Source organism: Sorghum bicolor, chromosome 1 (genome assembly GCF_000003195.3).
Source record: "Sorghum bicolor cultivar BTx623 chromosome 1, Sorghum_bicolor_NCBIv3, whole genome shotgun sequence".
NCBI lineage: Eukaryota > Viridiplantae > Streptophyta > Magnoliopsida > Poales > Poaceae > Sorghum > Sorghum bicolor.
In genome coordinates, this window is record NC_012870.2 from 59,296,254 (window position 1) to 59,315,902 (window position 19,649).

At 43.7% G+C, this 19,649-nt stretch overlaps 2 protein-coding genes across 2 annotated transcripts; one reads left to right on the plus strand and one right to left on the minus strand.

Annotated features, from left to right (window-relative positions):
- LOC8058770 (short-chain dehydrogenase TIC 32, chloroplastic) lies at positions 964-3,173 on the plus strand. Its single transcript, XM_002464946.2, has 8 exons — positions 964-1,135; positions 1,344-1,575; positions 1,709-1,788; positions 2,006-2,159; positions 2,258-2,336; positions 2,427-2,511; positions 2,649-2,695; positions 2,781-3,173. Exons 1-8 carry the CDS (start codon positions 1,030-1,032, stop codon positions 2,943-2,945), a joined length of 948 nt encoding a protein of 315 aa, XP_002464991.1. The 5' UTR covers positions 964-1,029; the 3' UTR covers positions 2,946-3,173.
- On the minus strand, positions 14,406-17,186 carry LOC8062841 (putative transporter arsB). The gene is made up of 3 exons (XM_002467498.2): positions 16,087-17,186; positions 15,767-15,956; positions 14,406-15,130 (listed from the first exon to the last, which is right to left on the minus strand). Exons 1-3 carry the CDS (start codon positions 17,095-17,097, stop codon positions 14,856-14,858), a joined length of 1,476 nt encoding a protein of 491 aa, XP_002467543.1. The 5' UTR covers positions 17,098-17,186; the 3' UTR covers positions 14,406-14,855.

Consider the following 19,649-nt stretch of genomic DNA (forward strand, 5'->3'; position numbering starts at 1 on the left):
TAGCCTCTTGGAGATGCACTTAGAATGTGGAATGTCAAATGTCAAAATTTTCAGAGTTATATTAATTCCATCTAAAATGTAAAATTTATTACCTCATGAGGGCCTCTTGAGGCTCTTTTGGGGTTTTTCTCCCTTTTGGGGCTAAAATCCAAAATAGAAAATAACCGTTTTTTGCTAAAATTTTATATAATATTTAATTTCATTATGCAAAATGATAGCCATTCTAATACACAAACTTTCTTGATGATAGGAACTGATGTATCGAGTAATTTGATGGAGGAGGTTAAATTTGTCACGGTGCTACCATACCACACGCAATTTTTGATTAAATCATCATATCATAATATCGTCCAGTACAGTATTGGTTAATAATTCTGATTTGTATCTCTCCGTACATAAGCCACAAAGCGTCAATATCATAATATAGGCACTTTCGTTTTTATTTGACAATTATTATCTAATTATGAACTAACTAGACTCAAAAGATTTACTTCACGAGACAAACTGTATAATTAATTTTATTTTTTATTATATTTAATGTTTCATGCGTGTGCCACAAGATTTAATATGACAGAAAATTTTAAAAAAATTTTAGTTTTTGAGGTGAACTAAACAAGACCATAGTCTATTTATAGTAGGTTATATGAAATATACAAGCAACTGATGTTTTGCAGTTGGGGTCCAGCACATGAGAACGAAACGACTCCCAGCTAGCATCCGGCTACAAGGCAGCTTTTTTTGTGTGGTACTTTGGGTTTTAGCTACCGAGAAGCTAAGCGCCCATTCAACAATCTCTCTCCTATCGTGGCAATTTCTTTGGTGACGTTGAGCTCATCTCGTCGACTCAAACACGCTATTATACCTGCTATAAGTAATTACAGATATACTATAATAATACTGTACTTATGTGCTCATCGGTTTCTGTCGCTTGCTCTTTGTTTATACCCCTATTTTATTTTACGTATTGGCACTATTACGCCACACCACAGACACAGAGGCACAGAGCCGTCCGGATCTGCTGCCTGATCGATGGGGTGGTTCTCCCGCAAAGGGCCCTCGGGCTTCTCCGGCGCCTCCACGGCTGAGGAGGTCACCGCCGGCATCGACGGCCATGGTCTGGTCGCCGTCATCACAGGTACCTGAAAAACACGCTTCTATGCTAGTCTCAGCTTCCAGCAGGTTATTCAACGGGAATGACGGCCACTATGGGCTTGACTGGAGTACAAATGGCGGCCACCTAATCCGTCCGGCCAGCCCTGCCCCGGTCTAGCTAGTCGATCGGACTCTGAGATTGCACTTGCGGCGAAGGAATTGCCGATGCTGAGCGGAGGCTACCTGCGCAGGTGCGTCGAGCGGCATCGGGCTGGAGACGGCGCGTGTTCTGGCGTTGCGCGGCGTGCACGTCGTCATGGCCGTCCGCAACGTCTCCGCCGGGCTCGAGGCCAGGGAGGCCATCGTGGCCAAGATCCCCGGCGCAAGGATTGACGTCCTGGAGCTGGACCTCAGCTCCATAGCTTCCGTAAGGAGATTCGCCTCCCATTTCGACTCTCTGAACTTGCCCCTCAACATTCTCATGTAAGCACCAACGAGTCCTTCTACTCCATGACAGTGCTATCACAAGCTGTCAAAAGTATGCCTGAAATCATAGTGGTATACTAGGATGTGTAATGCGTTTGGTTGGTTGACTTGGTGTTCTTTTCGATGACAGCAACAACGCTGGAGTGATGACAAGGAACTGCACACGTTCCTGCGACGGTCTGGAACTGCATTTCGCGACAAATCACATTGGTGTGTCCTCTTATCGCCACTGTGGGCTGCAGCATTTGACATTTGTTGGGCACACTGTTGGAATAATAGAATTCGAACTTTGTTTGTGCGGCATCTCTTGTTTACCTGTATAGTCTGTTCTCTGTACTCTGTAGAAGAGTATCCCTTGTTCCTCTGAATTATGACCTATGAGGATGATTCCTGAGAATGCAGTAGCGTTTAACTTGATATATGGCAGGCCATTTCCTTCTAACAAACCTGTTATTGGAGAACATGAAGAAGACATGTAGGGATAGCTGTATCGAGGGACGGATTGTCAATCTGACATCTTCAGGGCATTCCATAACCTATCGTGAAGGGATATGCTTCGACAAAATTCATGATCCTTCAGGGTAATCCATTCCGAGATTAATCTGAACTCTCTTGAAAAAATAATGGTTATTCTTCTCGTAAATGATACCAAAAGTTTGTTGTTTTTGACCATACACAGTTTGAATGACTTTGTTGCTTATGGTCAATCCAAGCTTGCCAATATTCTTCATTCTAATGAACTGTCCCGAATACTCAAGGTATCTCTGCTTTTTGTTACTGAATGGATGTTGTTATATATGAATATATGAACTGGACAATAAACGAAGAAGTTATCTTACCCTGAACAGGAGGAAGGTGTGAATATTTCAGCCAATGCAGTTCATCCTGGTGTCATCACGACTAACCTTTTTAGGAACAGGACTATCGTCTCTGGTATTTTCTCAAGTCTTGCAATCAATTTTATTTATCATATGAGTAGCAGAGTGGGAAAGGGTTTCTAGCTTCTGAAAAACAATTACATGGAGCTCAAGTTAAAATATCATTAGTAACTGTTCCCCCTACCCTTGCAGCTCTATTGAACTCCATTGGAAGAATCATATGTAGAACAGTGGAGCAGGTAGGCTTTCACCTCTTATTTTACTGCTGGCGCGTTGGCGGAATATGCACTGATCATAATCAACTTTGTTTTATCATTTTTGAAGGGTGCTGCAACGACATGCTATGTTGCAATGCATCCTCAAGTGAAGGGGATAAGTGGAAAGTACTTCACCAATTGTGATATAGCCATCCCGAGCTCACAAGCTTCAGATGCTGAGTTGGCCAAGAAGCTATGGCAATTCAGCTTGAAAACGATTGTGTCTTCTTGATCAAGTGCTTGTCTGAATTAAAGACGATGCACAGATTGTTGTGCTAATGGTTAGGCTCCCTTGGGAACAAATGGAAAATCATATGAACTTTTGGAGGATTCCAATCCTCTAGGAAAATGTATGCCCTTTTGGAACGAAGGATTGCTGCCTATATGAGATTCCTTGGATTCCTACGGGGTGCACGAATTCATATTCCATATAAATTTTGGATTCCTACAGGAAACCATATGCATAGTGTTGTGCCAACTGCTAGCTAAAATCATTATTTGTTCGGTGCTTACCAAGACATAGTGTCGGATCATACGTAACATTATACTGCAAAACTGAAAACTTATAACCTTTAACCGAGCGTCCGATGATTGTCTGGCGCACACAGCTTTGCCATCGCCAGGCTGTCCGACTAGTTGAATTGCATAGTGTCGCTTGCTGATTACTTGGTCAAAATAGGATTCCAATTGTTCGGCATCACTTCCGATCCTACCCCCAGACCATCCTGCTAATACTTAGGAATAGGAATATATAGTACAAGGGCTCTGTCAGAAGCAGCTCCATTTGTCCTGCCTGTTCATATTCTAGACATGCAAACAGTCCACCCTATGCAATTTTCTTGTTTTGACTCCAATTTCTTCGTCCATACTCAGATTTAAGTCAAACTTGTTTCCTTTCTGCGTGAACTAGCTTCTAGACTATTTCTTTAGCAAGTGTGCATCTCTAAGCTCAAAGAACTCAAAGTTCAAACTACTAGCTTTCGTTCTATCCCCTCTGAATAAAAAACTAAAAATTAGTAAAACCTGTCTACCTAAGTATCCTTTATCTCCTTTGTGATACTTGGCTCTAGAAAGGTCATTAGCCATCAATCCCAGTCCTTGATCGCCGTGTATTCAAAATTGGGCATCACATTTCTCTTGCGTATTGTGATATAACTTTGAAGATGTTCCTTAAAAAAACAAATGATAAGCATGGTTGTCATTAACCACTAAAAATTATCCTTAACTTCTGGGGCCTAGATTCTTATGAGCGCGCGAAAGGGTTGTTTGCTACTTTTTCTTCATGGCCTTTGTCATCTTCCCCATGGTTTCCTCTTCATCTCCGGCAGTACGTCCTTAACCCACATACATCTCCTCCACCTACGGTGGCTTTGCTTGCTGGTTCCATGTCACTGTACCCTCGCCCGTTACCTCCACTAGCCACTCCAACCAAGATGTTAGCTACCACCACCTATCTGTCTTTCTCCGCCATACAAGCGCCACCACCATAGAGGCCACAAATTGTTTTCGAGGGAGCTAGGTGGCTCCTAGCTAAAGTTGTTTTACCCTGCTTCAAGACTACAGGGTGCATGCTACGGCTTTGACCTAAAGGCCTCTACTAGAAATGGAATAGTTGAGAACAAAGTGGTGAATAGGTGTGTAACACATGGGAATCTACTAAACAGCTCGGGCCAAATCCATCCTTGACCCCAAAAACCTAACTTAGGGTATATTTAATTTAGTTATGAGCTAGGAAAAGCTCTTTGTGAGTCGTAAGCTAAGCTATTTGTGAGCTATGTGGTGTAGAAAATTATAACTTGTTTGGCAAAAACAAGTATAAAACCAACCTCTCCATCTCCCTTGAGAAAGCTCTCTATTTCCACCATTTCGAAAAGCAGAAAGCCAAAAGGCAAAATAGGTTCTAAGGTGCTTTCACTTTACAAAAGCAGCAGCTTCTGAAAAAAATAGCTTCAGGTTTGACCTTTTTGGTTGGCTTTATACTTTTTGGCACTAGAGGCACTTTTTAGAAGCTCAACCAGACACAACCTTATGATTGTTTGGATCACCTAGAACTAAACTTTAGTGGCGGACTAAAATTTGGCCTATAAGGTTTAGTTGGGTGGTACATACTAACTATACTTTAGTTAAGCCATGCTTGGATAGACTACACTACCCTTTGCACAAGGGAGAGAGAGGAGAGAAAGGGGTAGGTGGAAGGGCATTTATGTCTTTTCACATTGCATGTTAGCATTTAGTCCTGTTTAGCTCATATTTGCCAATTAGTTAATTACTTCCTTAGTCTTAAGATACAAGGGATACAAGTTTGTCTTAAGTCAAATTATACAAAGTCAATTTGACTAGATTTTATAGAGAAGAGTATTAACTTTTATCGCATCAAATATGTAAGTAATGAAAATAACATATTTAGTATGCTATTTTGATATTGGAAGTTTGGAACTACTTTTTTTTTCTATAATTTTAGCCAAAGCATCACAGTTTGACTTAGGACAAACTTGGATCCATTATATTTTAGGATAAAGGCAGTTAAAATTAGTTGAAGTTAAACTAAAGTATAGTCTATGTATTAGTTCACATTTTTGGATGAATTAGGACTAAAGTTTAGATGACTAGCAATTATATCAAACACACCCTTAGGACTTAGAGAATTCATTGGAGTTTGTTGGCACTAATAACATCATCAAGATAATTGATTTGATTATTTGGAACCTTATTCCTTCGGACACATAGAACAGCTCATATTTGCTTTTTAATAATGAAAAGAGTAGGCTTCATGATCATTGAAGAGGAGTCAGACCAATTTATTATAATAACTCACTTAACAACTCTGGGTAAAGCTAAACTACATAACATAGTATATGACAGGATACCTTTTCACGATACTATCAGAAATGTGCGGGCCTTCTTTCCTTCTTTTTTTAAGGTTTGCAGAGGTGTTTTTGTACCCTCGAGATACCAATGAGTACTCATGCATGCATCCTAGCTTTCCACTACCATATATACACAATATGTTAACCTTAAGTGTATAATTAACATAGATACCATTGAGTACAAATGCATGCATCATAGGTTTCCACGCACTACCATAGATACCAATGAGATACCAACGAGTACTCATGCTCCAGGCACCGGTGTCCAGGGGCGGATCCAGGCCCCGGACTGCCCGGGGCGCGGCCCAGAAATCTCTTTAATAGTTTCTTTGTCCAGCCCAAGATAACCGATCAAAATATAGATTTAGTCCTACTTGGTGCGCTCTAAAAATACCTTACATTATTTTTAGCCCCCCCCCTGAGGTGTTTCTGCCACCGGTGCCTGCACATTTGGCATTCTAGGGTGGCAGCGGGTGCGGCGGTCAGGTTCCTAACCCTGTGGCCGCCAGCACGAGCGAGCACATTGACGCCGGTGCTGGCCATCACCGTCAGCTAGCAGGCAGTCCGGTCGGTCGCGCGAAGGAAGAGGGAGATGAAGAGCGCACGACAGCATAGGTGAGGAGAACAACAGGGGGAGGTGAGGGGAACGAGCAGAGGGGCTAGCTTGGGCCTGGGTCAGGCTAAAGGAGTACGGATGGCCACTCCTAGCTAGGTCCTAACCCACTTCTAGGCAATTAAACATGTCAAAATTGGCTCTAGGGAGCCAAGACTAAGGTTAACCACCAAACTAAACATACCCATATAGATTAGAGAGAAGATATACATGAGGAGTGAATGCTTGTTAGAATTAAAGAAGCAGAAAGCCGATCTGCCTTTTTTATGCTAGTGTCCCTGCAGGAGGAGGTTAGCAGTTGTGACGTTGGTGTGATGATAGTGATTTTAATTTTTTTCAAGAAAAAGACAGCTTTATTCATTCCTCAGAAAAATTATCACATTCCGGAGCAACTAAATGCTCTGCACACTGAGAACGACCATGCCACGCCGCCACAGCATGAATAGTTCGCTTTGCAAGTTGGGCGAGTTTAATATAGGCTACACCATTTTTGCTCTCTTCTCAAATGCTTCACACAACTTCCTTCACCTCCCTGGTGGATGCAGACTAATCGTGATTTTAACTATCTCTACTAATGCAATATTTTCCTCCCAAAGGACAAAACAAGCATTTTCTTCCTTATTAAAGTGGGATGACATACATATAACTTTTTTTTATGAAACAGGAGGGGTTTTAAAGCCCCTACTGGAATTTTATTGAATATGAGGAAAAGGCTAAACCGCCAATTACAATCAGGAAACAAAAAAAGTTAGGAAAAAAATCCAAAAGGTCATGCTTATGCCTATACAAATGACTGAATCCATAAATCTATGCGAGGTTGGTATTTCGCCTTTGCTCTTAGAATAACCAGAGCAAATTCTTTCTTGAAGACTTGTTTACACCTGTTGACTGAATGAGGTATATTCCTGAAAATCACATCATTTCGCATTGACCAGATGGACCAGCACATTGTTATCAAAACTTCCATGAAGAAGGGCAGATGTAGCTGTCTTTTTATGCTTTCCATAATAAAGCCGACATCTTGAGAATTGGGGATAATTAGTTGCAAACTGGACCAGCAAGCCAAAGAGAAAGGGCAATGGAAGAGCAGATGAAAAATGTCATCTATTCCTGAATTGCATAACACAGTGGTAATCTGGAAGGGACATATGTTTACGCTTGAGTAGGGCTCTGGTATTTAAACGGTCTTGGAGAACTAACGAGAAGAAAAATTTTCTCTTGTTTTGACAGCAAGATTTCCATAACCATTTGAAAGCCACATGAATCTGATGATGACCAATCAGGTGTTTGTAACTCCTGCTTGAAGAGAAAAGAACAGAGCCCCATAGATACGACCACTGATCAGGATTATTATTGAGGGTCACATTCTGTACCTCAGCCTGTAGGATTTGGTATTGTGCAAAAGCCTCTGGTGAGAGTGGTAAGTGAAACAGATCATAAAAATCTTGAGTGTTGGCTGCCCAATAGGAGGAATTCTGATTGTGCACAAAAGAAAAAAGCTCTGGAAATCCCTCACTGCAGGGGACATCATTCCATGAGTCATGCCAGAGCAAGCAGGATTTACCATCTTGGATACTGACCTTAGCCATATCCAGTGTTATTATATACTCCCTCCATCCCAAATTGTAAGTCATTCCAAGAATCTTAGAGAGTCAAAGTATTTTCATGTTTAACCAAAATTATAGAGAAAAATACTAAGATTTATAACGTAAAGTGAGTATACTATAAAATATAATTAAGAAAGAATCTAATGATACTTAGTACCATAATAATTATTATTTTATAATATAAATTTGGTCAAACTTAGAAAAGTTTGACTCTCCAAGATTCTCGGAATGACTTACAATTTGGGATGGAGGAAATATATACTAGCAGGAATCAGAGAGCAAAGACACTAATGCCACTGATGGACTCACTACAGGAAAGCCGAGCTTTGCCGAGTGTTAAATGCTTTGCCGAGTGCCAAAAGTCGGGCACTCGGCAAAGAGCTTCTTTGCCGAGTGCCGCACTCGGCAAAGCACGGCTCTCGACAAAGAGCTCTTTGCCGAGTGCCAGACACTCGGCACAGCACGGCACTCGGCACAGATGGTCTTTGCCGAGTGTCGGACTCTCGGCAAAGCATGACACTCGGCAAAGGCTGACGGTCGTGCACACCGTTAGCCTTTGCCGAGCGCCAGAAGTTGGACACTCGGCACAGATGGTCTTTGCCGAGTGCCAAGATTTTGGCACTCGGCAAAGATTTTTTTTTTGGTTTTTTGTCTCCAAATTTTTTCTACTAACTTTACACTTTATTTTGAAGCCTAAGTTGAAATTTGGCACAATTCTCGATATATTTCATATATATATTTAATTTATTTTGCTTAAACGTATTTCTTCCGAAAATACAATATTGAACTACAGGTGCATCCAATCATAGAATTAGTTGGTTGGAAAAATGATATTCACAATACTTACTATAGTTTGAGAATATTTTCAAGAGCACACCCGGAATTTCGAACGTCTTATACACGAAATATGGCGACAAAGTTGCGGGAGAAATGCATTTTAATTTTATAAATTGCAAATGAAGTCCAAAAATCTTAAAACTTGACGATATGTCTTTACATCACATGTAGATGCTATGATAAAAATTAGAGAACGTTTCACAAAAGTTATCACGTACGTTAGTTATAAACCCATACCTCTCACATGTGATCACATTAACTGTCGTACATGACAACTTCCGCGAAATGTTCTCAAATTTTTATCATAATGTCCTCATGTGATGTTAAGACGTGTCGCCAGGTTTTAAGATTTTCGGAGGTTATTTGTAATTTATATAATTAAAATCATTTCTCTCGCAACTTTATCGCCATATTTTATGTATAAGACGTTTGAAATTTTGGACGTGCTTTAAGAAATAGTCTTAAACTATAATAAGTATTGTGAATATCATTTTTACAATCATCGTATTCTATGATTGGATGCACCTATAGTTTAATATTATATTTTTAGAAGAAATACATTTAATCGAGATAAATTAAATATATATATGAAATATATCGAGAATTGTGTCAAATCTGAGGAGGGGAGTGAACTTATCTACTCTGCTAGTGAACGGGATGAAGAGTCATGACTACCACATATGGATTGAGCGGCTTCTTCCGGTGATGGTTCGAGGCTATGTCCCTGAGCATGTGTGGCTAGTGCTGGCAGAGTTGAGCTACTTCTTCCGCCAGCTTTGTGCCAAGGAGTTATCTCGGACCGTGATTGATGACTTGGAAAAAGTGGCGCCTGTGTTGCTCTGTAAGTTGGAGAAGATATTTCCACCCACCTTCTTCAATCCAATGCAACATCTCATATTGCACCTCCCGTATGAGGCACGGATGGGGGGGGCGTGCAGGCCCGTTGGTGCTATCCAATCGAGAGATGTCTAAAGACTCTTCGAAAAAAATGTAGAAATAAAGCAAAAATTGAGGCTTCCATTGTAGAGGCATATATTCTGGAGGAGGTGTCAAACTTCACAGAAAAATACTACACTGAGAACCTTCCTAGCGTGCATAATCTGCCTCCTCGTTACAATGCTAGCGAAAATGAATCGAACCTCAGCCTTTTCCAAGGTCAACTCGGAAGCGCAAGTGCATGGACCACTAAGACCTTGACACATGGAGAATGGCGTTGTATCATGCTATATGTGTTGAACAACCTTGACGAGGTGGCGCCATACATTGGGTAAGTTTTCAACGAACTTGTTTCAATAAGTCGTCTGTATTCGTCGTCCAACCCCTTGTTTCACGTTGGTACAGGGAATTTCTTCATCACTTCTGGAATCATTCAAGGGATCCTACCCCGCAGGAAGCTGATACCCTTCTTTCAAAGGGTGCGGGAGCAGGGCGCCCTGATTTTATTTCCTGGTTCAAAAACAAGGTACTTTCCAATTTAGCTAATACTTGGTTTGACTTTCCAAGATGCTTGTAAGTTCGAATATCATAATGATATATCCTGCTCGACCTTGTAGGCCCAAACTGATGCGTCTATCAGTGGTGAGTTGAGACAAGTTGCGAACGGCTATGCCTATAGGGTCAAGTCATTTACTGGTTATGACGTGAATGGATATCGCTTCCACACATCATCACACGAGCAGAGTCGACCCAATCGAGGAACCACAAATAGCGGAGTCTTTACCCCCGGCACTGATGGTCTCGACTATTATGGAAGAATTGAAGGAATATACGAACTTTCATTTGCAAATGCCGTCGGTAGCAAACCTCTTAGTCCAGTCATATTCAAATGTCATTGGTTTGATCCTGGAGTAAAAAGACGGACCCCTAATCTTGGGCTAGTCGAAATTAGACAGGATACTATCTATCCAGGAGATGATGTCTATATTGTGGCTCAACAAGCAACACAGGTTTATTATACCTTTTACGCATGCCAGACCAAAGAGCATCTTAACGGTTGGGTTGTTGTGCATAAGGTATCGCCACACGGTAGACTACCTGTACCAAACGATGAAGATTACAACTTCAACACAAACACATATGATGGAGAGTTCTATCAAGAAGAGGGGCTACAAGGGAGGTTCGAGATAGACTTGACCGAAGTGATTGGAATGGTTGTAGACAACGATAGGGTCGATGATGAGGACGATGGAGATGATGTCCAAAATGTCAAGGACTTACAAATGCTTGACCGATTACGTTTAGGCAATGACAATGTAGATAACATTCCTCCTTCAGATAGTGTTGATTATTTCGACATGGTTGATAGTGATGATGAGACTTATGATCCAGCAAATCCTGATCATGAAGATTATTTCTAGTACATGTAATACAATGTTCTTTTCTAATTATGTTTTATTTATCTTGCATTTTTTAATTACTTCTTGCTTATCATTTTTAATTTCTAATTACCTCTTGTTTTTTCTTTCCAATTGCAGGTGGTTGAACAAAGATGGTGGGTAACCGTCAGAGGAACGTGTTCTCGCTTTACCAGAGGACACGTCCTACACCAGGTCCAGAAGAGGAGCCGTCAGACACGAGGAGGAGGAGGAGGGGCAGGAAGCAGGCTCGTCCTCCCACGCCGGTGGAGGACGATGACGAAGAGGAGGTGGCTGCCTACGGGGATGCGGACGGGGACAGGGACACAGACGAGGTTGAGAATGAGCAGGGTCGTCAGGAGGAGGAGGTGGAGTGTGGGGACGAGGTGGTGGTGGAGGAGGAGGAGGAGGGGGACTGCGGGGGCACTGGTTCTGCTTCTTGTACTTCGTCGGGTCTCTACTTGCGAGGTCCCGCTAGCCTCCCACCTACGCCGCCTGTTCATCAACGCCCGGTGATTCGTCCTGAAGGGCAAAAGTAAGTAACTTTATATATTGTCATCAATACTAGAGGAACTGGACTTATGAGTAAGTACAATCTAATATGTGTTCTTAATCACTTATGCAGGAACTGGACTGTTGTGTCAGGTGGTGGTCTTGCACGCCATGTCAATGGCATCCTAGGTCTTCTGTGTAAGACCCACTTCCCTGGCCTGGTTCAGCACGCCAGCAAGAAGGAGCCGGCCTATACCTTTGACCACTACGCCTCCTTTCCTGATGTGGAGGCTACCAACAAAGCGATGCGGGTCAAGCGAGACTTTTGGGTAAGAATTGATTGCACCACATTGGTACTACATCACATTCATTAAATAATGAATTGTCCACATTGTGCTTGTATGCAGCTTTATTTCAAATGCGAGGAGGGATTTGAGGTTCGGGTTGAGGCAGTGCTTACCAAAGCATGCAAGAAGCTTGTTGTGGACATTCATTATGAGGCACGCGTCCAGGCCATCGTCACTTATCACAGGTCGATCCTTGGTGAGGATGTGAAGAAGCCACAAGCAAGAAGCATGACGTTGACCCGAGAGCAGTACATACAGGTACATAAAGAACTTTTCAATTTGTTAGTATTAATTTGTTTCTCTCATATGTCAAATACTTGATGATCTGCAGATGTGTCCCTGGTGGTGCGCCGCGTATCCCGAGTGTTGGAAGATGATGGTGGACAGGTGGTGCGGCCCTGAGTGGGCTGAAGCGCACAACGCTGCTCGGGAGCGGCGATTGCTTATGCCAGGTGTAACACACCATCAAGGCAGCCGCAGCCTCGCCGCATACGGACAAGCATGGGTACGCAAAATCATTTCTCTATTTTAACGCTCAATTTTTCTTGAATTCTACTAATTTGTTGGTCCTTGCAGTCAGCGGCACATGCGGGCCAGGAGTGCATTACGTTCATGGCATATGCTATGGCTCACAAGGGCAAGGCGACGTCCGATGTCTCCTACAACCCGGACGACCCACCTGAGGCATATACAAACCCGACCGCCTACGACCGCATCAGTGAGTACACATCAGCAGCAAGGTCTATCCATGGAAATGACTACAACCCGAGCTCCCAGGACTTAGATGCAGAGGTTGTCATGAGGATTGGAGGAGGAAAGAAGCATGGGCGGTACTATCTTGGCGATGGCGTCATCGATGCGACCTCTACTCCCTCTCTCTCCTAGCTCCGAGCACGGAGCATGGATACAAGCATTCCCATACGCCCACGGCCAGAGACTCCACAGCAGCGGATTGTTTCACTTCAGGTGATTTCTATTTTATTAGTTGTTTCTTGATATTTACATATCTTCGCTTCTCATTATTCAAATATTATGGTAATGTTGTAGGCCCAGGTCCAGGCTTTAGAGGCCTAGTGGGAGGCCGATCGACAGAGGATAGAGGCTATGGAGGTCCAGCGTGTGGAGGAGCAGCATCGACAACAACAGCAGATGGCGGAGATTCTACAGTACATGCAATCTCTTGGGCAACATACGGGTTTAGCTACGCCACCTTCGCTATTCGCTATTCCTCCACCTCCACCTTCCGCACGCGGTACTCCTATAAGTATGAGTATGAGTGTCTAAGTTTGTTGCTAATTGCTTAGGATTAAACCATAATATTATATGTAGCCAAATGGATTTAGGATCGAACCATAATACTATATATCTTTTGTGCAGCCTCCATCCGCCGGTTCGAATATTCCAGGTCACGGTACACCACAGTCGCAGTGGGGACCTTAGGGAGCCGGGTAGTTCTCTTTGCATGTGTTTGTTCGGTTGGTACACCACAGTCGCAGTGTCATGGTACAACACAGTCGCAGTTCTCTTACGATGCACTTGTGTTACTTATTTGGACTTGTGATGGACTTGTGGATTTATTTAGATGGACTTGTAATGAACTTGTGGATTTGTACTTATGGATTTGTTTAAGTGTGACATTTATGTGATGTGCATGATATTTATGTGATGTATGTGAGATTTATGTGACAAATATGAGATATCTTTGAAGAATGTGAAATATATGTGATATATTTTGTTTATCACGAGAAAATGTGAAAATTAAATAAATAGGTCGGTTCTGGTCACTTTGCCGAGTGCCGGGGAAATTACACTCGGTAAAGTGACCATTGGACCCAGTAGGATTCCCAGCTTTGCCGAGTGCCCCCCCCGCAGAACACTCGGCAAAGAATTTTTTAAATAAAAAAATTAATTTCTTTGCCGAGTGTCCCGCCTGGAGACACTGGGCAAAGAATTTTTTAAATAAAAAAATTAATTTCTTTGCCGAGTGTCCTGCCTCGAGACACTCGGCAAAGAATTTTTTTAAAAAAATCCTAAATTTCTTTGCCGAGTGCCTCCTGGCAGGGCACTCGGCAAAGAATTTTTTAAATAAAAAAATTAATTTCTTTGCCGAGTGTCCTACCTGGAGACACTCGGCAAAGAAATTCGGGATTGTTTTTAAAAAAATTATTTGCCGAGTGCCTTTCTTGGAGACACTCGGCAAAGCAACCGTTAGTTTACAACCCGTCATAACGGTAACTTTTCTTTGCCGAGTGCCTCCAAGAAGACACTCGGCAAAGCCTTTGCCGAGTGCCCGATAAAAGGCTCTCGGCAAAGAACCCTTTGCCGACTCAAAATTTGCCGAGGGGCCTTTGCCGAGTGCGGCACTCGGCAAAGCCTTTGCCGAGAGCAATAGTGCCTTTGCCGAGTGCCGCAGGCACTCGGCAAAGCAGCTGTCTCCTGTAGTGACTTTAGTTTATATTAGACTAGACAATCATTAATATAATACTAATTCTCGCATACCCACTAGAACGCATTGGTCACTACATGTCATCAACTGGATTCTATTTATTAATTTATCCAAAGCTGCAAATTAACAAAGGCCAAATGTCTTCGCCCAGCATGCTCTGCTTAATTGTCGCATTGCACCTTTCTTAACATCTGACAAACGCTGCCGTGTTAACGATTGACTTACGGCCGGCAGTCGTCGTCCAAGATCGAGCATGACAAATAAAGCTACACAGCAAATATATAGCGCTGAGGCTTGAGACTTGGAAAAAAAAACATGCAGATCGTACACTAGTTGAGGCATGCATGCATGCATATCAGTGTGTAGCTCTGTAGCTAGGGGCGCTTAATTAGATTGCCTAGCTTGCCCCATCGACCACACACGTCCACACCATTCGCCATGGCACGACGATCGACGGCGTTTGCCGTTGCTGAAGCCTCGGCCATGGACGACATATCGACGCTAGCAGCTACTAGTAACCATCATCAGTACACAGTAGTACAGTAGCAGTACGTTACTGTAATTAAGCTAGTGAGCTAGCTAGAAGGCGATCTTGCCGATGAGCGGTATGCCGATGGCGGTGACGACGAGCGTGGAGGGGACGCCGAACACGACGTGGCTCCAGAAGCTGAGGTCGTGGGCGTTGCGCGGCGCGCGGAGCGCCTGCTCGCACACGATCAGGTTCGCCGCCGACCCCAGGAGCGACAGGTTGCCCGCCACCGTGCTCACCCACGCCAGGAGCAGCCACGACCGGGTCACCGCCGACGCAGAGATGGTCGCCGCAGAAGCCGCCACCTCGTCCCCCATTAGCAGCACTGATAGATGAGATATATATGTGTGATGAGGAACATATATATGCATGCATGTGTGACCACCACACAATTATTTCATTTTATTAAAAAAAACTGTCACGTACACGTCAAAACGTAACGATGATGTAGTATATATAGTACTAATTGTCAAATATATATCGTGTCAAAGGAAGTAACGTTAGTGCTTAACGAGCTGGTGGTGGTCACGCCGACACACTTGAAAATAATTAGATGAGTAGATGTTTGACTACTTTCACGTACGAATAAATCCTTGTTAGTTGTTAAAAGAAAAGAAATCTTTAATAATCACAAAATATCTTAGCTATAGGAACCTTAGCCATCTTGCCACGTATGCTTTCAGTTTCTTTGTACTGTGTGTCATATACGGATCAGAGTATGTATGTATATATAAAAGTTATTAGGTCATTATATAGTGCACTGCACGCGCACTAGCTAGCTAGCTAGCTATTGAACTTTTGGTTCTTTGTCAGTTGTTGCAATACGTGAGAAAAAAAAGTATGCTTTATGATGACTCTCAATAATAATACGTGAAAAACAAGTATATGTACGTTTGCCTCTAAAAAAGAGCATGCATGCGCATGTCCCAAAATATACGCGCGATTTGCTGCCCCTTATTACCAGTTGGCACGTTGGAGGCGAGGTTGGAGAGGAGCAGGATGATGAGGGACAGCACGGTGACGCCGCTGACGTGGTTGACCTTTGCGTAGGGCGCCATGAAGTTCCAGATGGCCCCCGGAAGCCCCGTCTTGTTGAACCCGCTCACCGTCACGAACATCCCCGAGAAGAAGACCAGCAGCGAGTAGGACACCTGCACAGTGTGTGTGCGTACGTGCACCCCCTACATGAGATCCATGCGTGCATGCCCACCACGTACCACACGTACATACACAAACCAGTAGCTGATCGTTGCCTGCACGCGTACGTGAGCAAGCGCGTACCTTGTCGAGGCACGGCTCGGCGTCGCGGAAGTCGACGACGACGAGCGCGATGGCGGTGGTAATGGCGGTCCACGACATGTTGAGGCCGAGCATGTAGGCCACGAGCATGCCAACGGTGACGACGTACGCGAAGCTCTTGAGGAACAGCTTACGCCGGTGCTCCGAGCACTGCATGAACCACCGGTGCTTCGTCGGGATGTTCTCCGACATCATCGAGTCCGGATCGTCGTCGTCATCCGCGTCGTCGTGGCCGCCGTGGCGCTGACGCAGACGACCGCCGTGGGCGGCGGCGGTCGCGGTGGGGCTATTCTTGAGCGACAGCACCGAGCCCGGAGACCGCCCCTCCTCGACGGCCTCCATCTCCTTCCCTGCGTCGTCGGCGCCCTCGAGGTCCTTCCAGTACATGCAGAGCAGCATGACCGTGTTGACGGCCATCCCGGCGAGCATGGCCGGCAGGATGCCGAAGAAGAACTGCAGGAAGGTGATCTTGCTGTTGAAGGCGATCACCAGGTTCTGCGGGTTGCCGATGGGCGTGGCGCTGGACCCGATGTTGGCGCTGGTGGCGAGCGCCAGGAGGAAAGGCTTGGCGGGGAGGTTGCGCTCGGCGGCGAGCTCCAGGACGAACTCGGTGAGCACGACGCAGCAGGTGTCGTTGGTGAAGAGCGCGCTGGCGAGCGCGGTGACGACGCAGACGCGGCACAGCAGGTCGCGGCCGCCCTGGCTCCGCCACGCCAGCAGCTTGCCCAGGTGCTTGAACATGCCGGCGCCCTTGAGGTAGCCGCCGACGACCATGGTGGCGAAGAGCAGGCCCAGGATCGGGAGGTCGATGGAGGCGTACGCGTCGTCGGCGCTGATGACGTGGAACACGATCATGAGCACGGCGCCCAGCAGCGCCCCCGCCGTGCGCCCGATCGGCAGGAACGGCACCGAGGGAAACACCGCCAGCATCCAGAAGACGCCGAATGCCAGCGAACCCATCACCACCTTGGGAAGAGGCGCCAGCTGCGTCATGGTGGCTGATCGACCGGTCGATCTCGCCTAGCTAGCTAGCTTGTTGCTCTTACTCACTGGCACTGCAACTCTCTGCTTCGAGTTTGACGAAGCAGAGGGGTGGCTCGCCTGAGGTTTAAGTAGTGGCAGAGGAAGACCATGCATGCTCTCCCCAGGTGACGTCAAATATCTCGGTGTGGGGGCTACCCGCCTACAGAAGAAGCTCTAGTGTCCGAGGTCCGTTGCCACTCAGTGTCAAATATCTTCCGTGTCCGCCTGAGACACCTCGCCGCCACCGCTTGCACTGTCGTCTACGACTACTGCTTACTTCTCTCCATCCCAGAATAGACGATTTTTATGAGATACGTGATAGTTAAATTTTTTTAACCTTAACTAGATTTATAGAAAACACATGTAACATTTATATTTAATAGTATATTGTCCGTGCTAACGCTACGGTAACATTTAGAAAAAACTTACAAAACTAAAAAACAAATCTACCCCACTAACAAAAAAAAGTCTATGAAAATTACGGTACTTCGTTTGGAACATATATTTGGTTTTAACAAATGCTATGTACACAACTGATCTACAAATACCCATCATTTGTCTTGTAACCTTGGTAACAAGTCCATAAAAAATGAAATACTTGATTGTAATTAGTGTAAGTGTATACCTGCCTTACTGGACAAACAAGCAAGAAAAACAAAATTGTAGAGATCAATTAAAAGAATAATAAAACAAAAAATGTCTGACAAAATCAGGCACCTATCTTCAGTCTATCACGCAATGCCAAGAAGACAAGCAAACACTAAATTATATATAAGGCTAAAGGGAAATTAAAATACTCTTGCTTCAGAAGTTTCAGATGGTCTAGATCATTGTACAAAACTGCTCCAGATAGGAGAACATACTGATAAAATTTATTTATTCTCTCATCACGAATTAAGGGTGCATATAAAGTTGGCATTCTAGTGTGTAACATTATATTCTCTCCATTTTTGGTTGGTGCTCACGCTGGTAGGACTATCTGCCAAGTTCATCAAAGTTCCAAGAAATTTTCAGTCTTGAATACTGAACCAAAACCACAAATTAAGACCTGAATATTGAAGACTAAATTAGCACCAACTTTTGTAATTCAGAAACACATTTACCATGTCAAAACTTAGCAATCACCGGATAGAATATTTTACTATAAGCAATTTGTATAATTGTATTGCACAAATACTCAAACTGAGACCATTCCAAGTCTTGATAAATTGATCTGACAATCTGGTGAATTAGACTGAAAAAAGCTAATGAGCCCCATCTATTCTTACATCAAACTGGTTCTGTTATTCAAGTGAAATAACATACTGTATGAACAAACTCATGCAAATACTAAAGCCATTGATAAGATATTACTTCTTTACTAATCTGAAGCAGGAACTATGGAAGATAAAATAGATAGAACAATCAAATGCAACATAGAAAAAAAATCAGGAATCTTCTCAAGTTGGTATGGGATCCGCTTGCTATGCCACCATGGTCAAGAAAGCAGCAGCCACCCCCTTTACTGCTATGATATGAAGATTTATTTGGCAATCATTAGTTTTAGCAAGTCGCTATTTTATTTGACAAGTCAAAAAAAGATCTCTCTCCAACAATTTAGTATTCTAACTTGATAAAATCACCATAAGTGTGGTTTTTTTCTAAGGCTATTTGCAAAGTGAACACAAAACTTTCTCATAATTAATCAAACCTAAATTAAAAAATTCTTCTCCCTAACAGTTTTACAAAATGAACACGGTAAAAAAATTTCTATTTGTATGGATGTCCTTCTCTCCGTCTACAGCGACGGACGGAGCACGACGATGATCTCGCGGCTCTGGCACCGGCGTCGACCGTCGCGCTCGTGGCCGGCGGTGGCCGAGCAGCGGCTATCACCGCCGGCTTGCCTCATCGTCGTCCGTGCACCCGTTGACTCCAAACACCAAATCCTAATAACTTGCCAGAGCTGTCGCCAGAGGGTTGGAGTGAGATAACCCTGCTACTCAAATCAGACGGTATTTTAGTCATGAATGAATCGGATGGGAGAGAAAATCAAATGTTGGATGTCACTAAAACAGTCGAGTAGGGTATATATTTTCCCTTAAGGCAAAAATTAAGCATGCCACATTTTGCAATGCCAATCAAATTTAACAAAACCCCACGATTTCCATATCATATACCAAAAATATCACCGATATCCAACTGCTTTGCATATATACACGTATACGTAAGCATGCAGTTCCTAGGCTGTAGGTAGCTTCTCACATCACGCGTGCTAATAAAAGCCTAAAACTACTACAAATGGTATAGCTCGTCGGCATGCAAATGCAACTCCTCTATGTACGGTGCTACAGTCCGATAAGAGCAAATATTATAATGGAGGTGGCTAAATGTTGAGGTATAGGAGAGAAGAGAGAAGAGAAGCAGGCGGTAAGCTTTTTAGGACAGGAACCAATAAACTTTGCGAGAAAGATAAATGGATCATGTATAAATAGTGAATAGCTAACTATTGTATGGGTGGACTGAGAGAAGACTGCAAGAGA

Coding starts and splice junctions, on each gene's coding strand:
- LOC8058770 (XM_002464946.2), top strand. CDS start 1,030: ATGGGGTGGTTCTCCCGCAAAGGGCCCTCGGGCTTCTCCGGCGCCTCC. Junction 2,337..2,426: donor AACTGTCCCGAATACTCAAG/GTATCTCTGCTT, acceptor TACCCTGAACAG/GAGGAAGGTGTGAATATTTC. Junction 2,512..2,648: donor GAACAGGACTATCGTCTCTG/GTATTTTCTCAA, acceptor CTACCCTTGCAG/CTCTATTGAACTCCATTGGA.
- LOC8062841 (XM_002467498.2), bottom strand. CDS start 17,097: ATGACGCAGCTGGCGCCTCTTCCCAAGGTGGTGATGGGTTCGCTGGCA. Junction 15,957..16,086: donor CCGAGCCGTGCCTCGACAAG/GTACGCGCTTGC, acceptor CACACTGTGCAG/GTGTCCTACTCGCTGCTGGT. Junction 15,131..15,766: donor CGCCTCCAACGTGCCAACTG/GTAATAAGGGGC, acceptor CTCATCTATCAG/TGCTGCTAATGGGGGACGAG.